This window comes from Triticum dicoccoides, chromosome 3B, assembly GCF_002162155.2.
Source record: "Triticum dicoccoides isolate Atlit2015 ecotype Zavitan chromosome 3B, WEW_v2.0, whole genome shotgun sequence".
Lineage (NCBI taxonomy): Eukaryota > Viridiplantae > Streptophyta > Magnoliopsida > Poales > Poaceae > Triticum > Triticum dicoccoides.
Genome location: NC_041385.1, coordinates 766,091,686 through 766,098,448, shown reverse-complemented (window position 1 = coordinate 766,098,448; position 6,763 = coordinate 766,091,686). Strand labels below are relative to the sequence as shown.

Sequence of the window (6,763 nt, the reverse complement as noted above, 5' to 3'; positions counted from 1 at the left end):
CTTCATGACATCACGCTATAATTCTGTAGCCACCCTAGCATTCACCATTGGTGATGTGTACCTACATATAGTGCTCGTGCTAAGCAGGATCGTTGGGCTTCTCCTCACGGTCGTTGCGATGGAGTTGGCGCTCACCACGGGGATTGTCCTAGAGATGAATGATGTGGGTATTGTGCTTTGGTTTGTCTTCATCGCCGCATGGAAAATCTTCTCAAAGCATTTGGTGCTCAGGACATCCACCGCTTCACCTGTTAAGAAAAAAGTCATCCAGACTTGCGTCAGTGCATGTTGTAGTGTTACACTCGCAGTTGCAGGTATGGAGGAATTATTTCCTTTGTGTTATCATTCACATTCATCAGAGTGTGTCCTAGCTGCAATCACATCACATAACCACACCATCATGAAAACATCATTGTTCGACAATGTTGTGGTTTTAGGTCAGATACATTGGCCCCAACAACTGAATATCAGAGTATAAGTATTTTTCAAAAGTATATATTGCATACCATAAAAAGTCATTCTGAAGCAGTTTGAGGTGATCAGGGCTCTTGTAGGTATGGACACTGAGACTAGGTGGATTGTCTTTCCTGGGGGAGTCGTCTGCGCGAGGAAGGGAGGTCACGACAACCTAGGATCCACGACGATGTTGTACTGGATGTCTTATGGATTGTATATCAGGTTCAGTTCCATGGTTGTGCGATCGGCACTACTTGTCGTAGTGCATTTGTATCCCTAGTTTACTTTTGTCATGTAATTTGAGAAGAGCTTCTTGTTGATGTTGTTTAGTGTATAGTTTGAGTAGCACTTCTGGTTTTTGCAGTCATCCCTCCCATTAGAAGTGTCTGGTTGTTTATTGGTGCAAAAACTGTGTGTTGTAATCGAGAATGTTGGATTGTTTAATTTTGCAAAACCATTTATGGTAGTTCATGTGATGAGAATGATATGCTCGCGAGGTGTTGGACACAATGCAAGATAGGTAAGTGTTTCTGTATTATTATTTTTTCTCAAAATCTTGGATCATGTGATATTGAAATTTGGTGATGGTTTTTGACATCTACTATGCAAAACGAGTTGGGTGACCTGGAAAAATTCATTGTGCTGGATGAAAGGAACGACATTGACCTCAACGACGTTGTCATTTCTGTGACAGATGAAAGCCAAGGAGAGAGACATAGTGTTGAAATAGAGGGTAACCACACACATGCCATGAAGAGAGAGCTAACAAGGTCGGTGAACTACAAGGTTGAGGAGGACATAACTTTGTGGAATGCTTGAATGAACATATCTCTCTTGACGCCAGGGTTGGAGGAGCCAATCAAACAAAGGAAATATTTTGGAGGAGGATTGAGCAATGCTATTCACACAATGTTTTGATTCCATCCAATCACACGCATGGGTATCTCTGCTCATCGCTGAAGTAGCATCCAAGATCAGTGCAATCGATGGTCCGATTGTGTTGAGTAAGTGAACAACTCACCGCCCAGTGTAGTGCCGATAACCGAGTATGAATGAAAGGATGAGACAAGATTGGTAAATTGTTCCTGGAGAGATCTTGGCAAGATTGAGGTTCTTTGGTGGTTACACACTAGTGGTAGTGGTGCCAATGAGAATATTGTTGAAAACTTGAAATGGTGTGGAAATGCCTATGCAGAAAGATGGATGAGATAGGTAGAACATATAGTGACAAGATTAGGAGAAGGGCTAGGTGCAAGAATGTTTAACTTCACAAAATTTAAAAAGTTTCGATTTTGCTATATCTCAGGTGCCCGGAAATTTTCCTCACGCCGGTCACTTTCTCTAGTTCATTCTGAGCTCGCCGAAGAAAGCCATAGCCCCACTATCTATTTTAGGGGGGGGGGGGGTCACAACCCCATTATCTATCTTAGGGATGGGGTGAAGGGAATCGCCGGAGTTCTCACCGGTGGTGTGGGGCTTAGAAGGATTGCCGATGCGGTGGGGCAGCAATGATGGTAGAGGGGGTTGAGGGGGAGAGCGGGGCGGCGAGGCGGTGTACAGTAGCGCCTGCCGGCCACGGGGGATGGAGGCAGGCGGATGTGGCAAGATAGGCTGTCGGGGGAAGAGAAACTGTCATCGGGAGGAAGAAGTTGAACAGTCCGCAGCATGATTGAAGCCGTTGGATATTGATTTGATGGTCGGGAAAGAAAGTGACTCTTGAAAACATTTTTTAGGCACCTGTTAAATAGACGGTCCCAAAAATATTAATTATAGAAGGTGATTTGAGGAGTTAAGTGTATGGAAACACTAGAAATGCTTTTAGTGCTAAAATGTTGGCTTTAATACTACTCGTTCCCTGTGAATAAGTGTACATCTACCTTTTTTACAAAATCAAAGTTTTATAATTTTGACAAACTTTATAGAAAAGAGTAGTGACATCAAATTGGTATATAATAAAAGTACATTTCGAAACGAATCTAGTGATGCAAATCTAGTGCCATAAATGCTACTAGTTTTTCCTATAAAGTTGGTCAAAGTTTTGACTTAAGACAAGAGCTAGATATACATTTAGTTACGGGCGAAGGGAGTACCTATTTGAGAAGAGCTAGATGTACATTTATTCACGGGCGGAGGGAGTACCTGTTGAGACCAATGGTTTGTGTCGCCAAGATATGTTAACCTGCTTTTATGCAAGGTTTACATCTCTATGAAATGGAGCTCGATCAGGCAACTCCGTGCGTGTTTTCAATTTTGCATGCTATTTCATAATTCGTTTGGCTTAGTTTACCTAGCAATTTAGTGCTGTGGATAGCAGGAATTCGAACAGTTTGTAAGCGTCGCTACTCAAAACCGATTGAAACGTTGGGAGGTAAACAGACACCAACTCTTCTGCGAGATAGCAGGTTAAAGTAACAACTTTGCGAGATAGTAGCAGGTTAGAGTAACAACTTTGCGTCTCATTGGACATTACTGCTTAATACTACTCCTTACTAAATTCTTAAAAAAACAAATACTACTACTTACTACGTACATGTCTCTCATAATACTCGTACTTTGCCCATCTCCACCTCCACCGACACCGACAGAAGCATCACAGCTCCATTAGTGCCGGTGACAGTGATGGGGTAAACCAGTCCAAGAACAGCTACTTAATTATCATCTTACACCCTGCGTTGCCTCATAATAACCCAAGACTAACCACGTCTTCGTCGATCTTCCCCTGAGTAATACCGCCATACTCCAAGGGGACAAACCAAAAAGAAGCACCACTGCGTCGCCGGTGCCACGACGCCGCCGCCGCGTGCCTACAGGCAGAAGCAGCCGCCGTTGTACTTGCCGCCCTTCATCTGCTCGCCGACCTTCCTCACCGTCACCGACGACGGCGCGCACGGCGTCCACTCGGCCGCCAGCCGCACCCTCGCCAGCCACCACCAACCGGTCCCGCCACCCTTGCCGCCCCCACGCTTCCTCCTCGCCGACGCCTGCGCGGCCGCGGCGGCCTCGGCGGCGAGGCGGCGGTTCTCGGCACGGAGGCGTTCGATCTCGGCGACGCCGGCCTTCCTCTCGGCCTCCCAGGCGGCCATGGCCTCGAAGCACTCCCGGTTGCGGAGCTCCAGCCCATACACCTGCGCCTGCAGCGCCTCCACCTTCCGCCCGAGGATGCACGCCCGGTGGTCGTCCCGCAGCTTCACGGCCAGCCGGGCCATGTCCGCCGCGCGGCGCCGCGTGTAGCCGAGCTCGGCAGCCGCCGCCGCGGCCTCCTCCTCGGCAGCCGAGGCGCGGAAGGCCAGGCGCGCGTTCTCGCCCAGCAGGACCAGGCGCTCCGACTCGAGCACCTCCAGCAGGCTCCCCTGCAGGTCGATCTTGCGCGCCGACTCGGCCCTCTGGCGGTCCGCCTCGTCCGCCAGCACGTCCCGGTCCACCCACGCCATCACCAGCTCCGCCACCACCAGCTCGCCGTCCACCGCCGGAGCAGCAATTGGAACGGGGAAGCGATCATCGGCGATTCCGAGTTGGGGCTGGAAGGAGAGGGAGCTGCCGGCGTCGGAGGAGCGGTCGTCGAGGTCGGAGGAGCAGTCGGAGTTGATCAGGTTGAGGTTGAGGTGGTGGGAGTAGGACTTGGCGCTGGCGAGGAGGGATTGGGCGTAGCGGTCGGCGAGGTAGAGGTAGCGGTGGTGGAGGTCGGTGAGGAGCGCGAGCAGCTGCGGTCGGCGATGGTAGTAGTTCTCGGCGCGCTCGGCGAACGAGTGGTCCGCGGCCGCCGCCGCCGCGTCGTCGTCCGGCGCGCCGGCCGCCAGCGCGCGCACGCGCTGCTCGATGTCTGCAACGGCATAATACACTTGTCAACACACAATGGTTCAGTTTCATTAGCGTAAATGCATGCATGCAGCGCTACGCGTACACTATGTGCGTAGGATTGTACCAGATCACACCGTCCTTGTGTGAGAAGAAGCCAACGCCCAACACCCGATCAGGAATCGTATATTCAAGCGAGCAATTTCGACTAAAAGTTGTTTGAGATTAATTAATCTGGTTTCGTTGATCTTAACAACTATAGTAAGACCATATAATTGAGCTGGGTAATTCACCGGGATAGATTGTTACCCTACCACGTTGCTCGCAGTCTGGCACTGCAGAGTGCAGACATATGCGAGGGTAAAACGAAAGAAAAGTGTGAAGTGACAGTGCCGGCCCGTGACATGACGGCTCGCTGGGCGTGTCTTGGATTTTTTTCACTGAGAGCGGCCGGCCTGCCGGTGAAAGGGTTGACCCGGAATGATGGCTTTCTTTGCCAACTTGGGCACGTCCAGACGTGGCAATATTCTTTTGTAGCGAATGTATGCATGCAATGGTTGTGGAGGTGGGCGTACGTGGAGTTGAAATTTCGAAATCCGGAGAAGCGCCATCTGCTTTTGACAATGGGCGCACGCGTACATACTGGAACAGCTAAAATGCAGCTCACAGTCGCGTGTGGTGGCTCGTGGCTGTGCCTGTGCCGAGGGCCATGAGCCCATGAACCTCATCTCTTGTACCCAGTGGACGAGGACCGGCATCACTCGCGGCCACAGTGATAGTGTACTAGCAGCTACTCCTAGGTGAGGAGAGAATCCTCGGCGGCATTTATGCGAATCACAGGGCACCCGTGAGCTCTCTCTCCCAACAGTACTGTACTGTGGTAGTAGTACCACTGTGCGTCATAGGATCGGGTAGGAGCTGGCTTGATCGGCCGGCGAGGACGCACAGGCAGGAACGAGTGTAGTGTAGTGTACAGTACCATCTCTGAGAGAAAGATGAGAATGTACTACTGGAGTGGTACCTAGCGCCATCTCCTCTTCTTCCTACCATCGCATCTATCCATCAGCAAGCATGTGCTACCGCCGGGCATGCCGCCGGTACAAACGCATTACTCTACTCTGCTGCCACGAAATGAAATGAAGCCGCCCACGCCCACAGGTGTGCTTCCAGTGCACATCGATCAGCCTACGCCTGCGCTCGTGAAGAAGAAAGAGAAAACAATGGCTGGCATGGCACGCGTACTACGTGTTGAGGAGAGGAGGGGAGAGGAGATGAGATGGATCATCACATCACCTGCGATGGCCGCCTGGAGCCACGGCGGGCACGTGGACGCGGGCGGCCGCGCCTCCTGCTCCTGCTGCAGCATCATCTTCTCCATGCCAGGCCAAGCCAAGCCTGCCTCCTGCTGGCTCGATTCGGCTCGTTGCCCTTGCCCGGTTGTGCGTCCTGTGATCTCTCTCTCTCTCTCTCTCTCAGAGGGGAGGATGTCGAGCCCGGCCTGCTGCCCCTTTGAGTAGATATAGACTAGCTGCCGCTGACTGACTGCCTCGTCGCTTCGCCTGGCACGCCGAATAAGCTGGGCTGGGGTGTTGCGCCTGCCCTCTCGCTCGTGAACACCAGCGTCAGTCCCGTCCCTGTCAGTCAGCAGAAACACACAAACACAACAGTCCACAAGCGTAAGCCATGGCGTGACGAAATGAGCAAGCAAGCAAGCGGAGTACATACAGTACAGTACAGTGCGCTAGTATAAAACGGGAGCAGCATGAGCATGGAGAGAAGGCGTGGAGTGGTGGGCAACACAACCGGGCTGAGGCGAGCGCGACGCGACGTGACGCAGCGCGGTGGACTTGTGGGCGTACTCCACTCCACTCCTGGGGGACGCGCGGCGGACACGACACGATGCTGTGCCTGTGCGCGCTCGCGGGGGTCCTACGCCGGCCGGCCGGCAACGATGTGACCTGACGGAGTGCGTGGCGTGGGTACGGACCAACCATGTCCCCGTCACTCCCGAATCTCCCTCCACGCGCCCGCCCTACCTGCTACTCCTCGGTGCGGCGCAGGTAGGTGTGAGCGGAGCAGGGTAGATAGAGGTAGGGGTGATTTCACAGTGATCGAGGCCCGTCCCGTCCCATCGCGTCCCATGTTGGATTCAGTGAGCGAGGCCGAGGTAAAGAAAAAAAATACTCGTACCAGTATATCCCAGGTGGTAGGTTAAAAAACATGACACTCGCTGTAAAAAGCTTTGCTGCTGCGGCTGCGTATCAAAGACAAGCAAGGCATTTCAAACTCTTAACCCGCCCGCCCGCCCGCCCGCCTTGATCACTTACTGTCTAAAGTCTAAAGTAAACAAGAGCAGCTACTGTACGTACGTACGTATTCAGCTGGACATCTCTCTTCTGGATCATGCCCAACCCAACAGTGCACTACTACTGTTGCGTAATTTGGAATCACTGCAGGCAGTGATAAACAAATAAGCACAAGATTTTGTGGGAGTACTCCAGGGGCTGTGAGC

At 52.0% G+C, this 6,763-nt stretch overlaps 1 protein-coding gene across 1 annotated transcript in view; it reads right to left on the bottom strand.

Moving 5' to 3' along the window:
• Positions 1-2,891: 2,891 nt before the first annotated feature.
• LOC119278379 (kinase-interacting family protein-like) overlaps positions 2,892-6,763 on the bottom strand; it is a 5,265-nt gene continuing 1,393 nt past the window's right edge. The window contains exons 2-3 of the mRNA XM_037559734.1: positions 5,545-5,885; positions 2,892-4,276 (exon numbers count right to left, since the gene is read on the bottom strand). Coding sequence (XP_037415631.1) covers positions 3,261-4,276; positions 5,545-5,629 — 1,101 coding nt within the window. The 5' untranslated portion in view covers positions 5,630-5,885 and the 3' untranslated portion in view covers positions 2,892-3,260. The remainder of the gene's footprint in view (positions 4,277-5,544; positions 5,886-6,763) is intronic.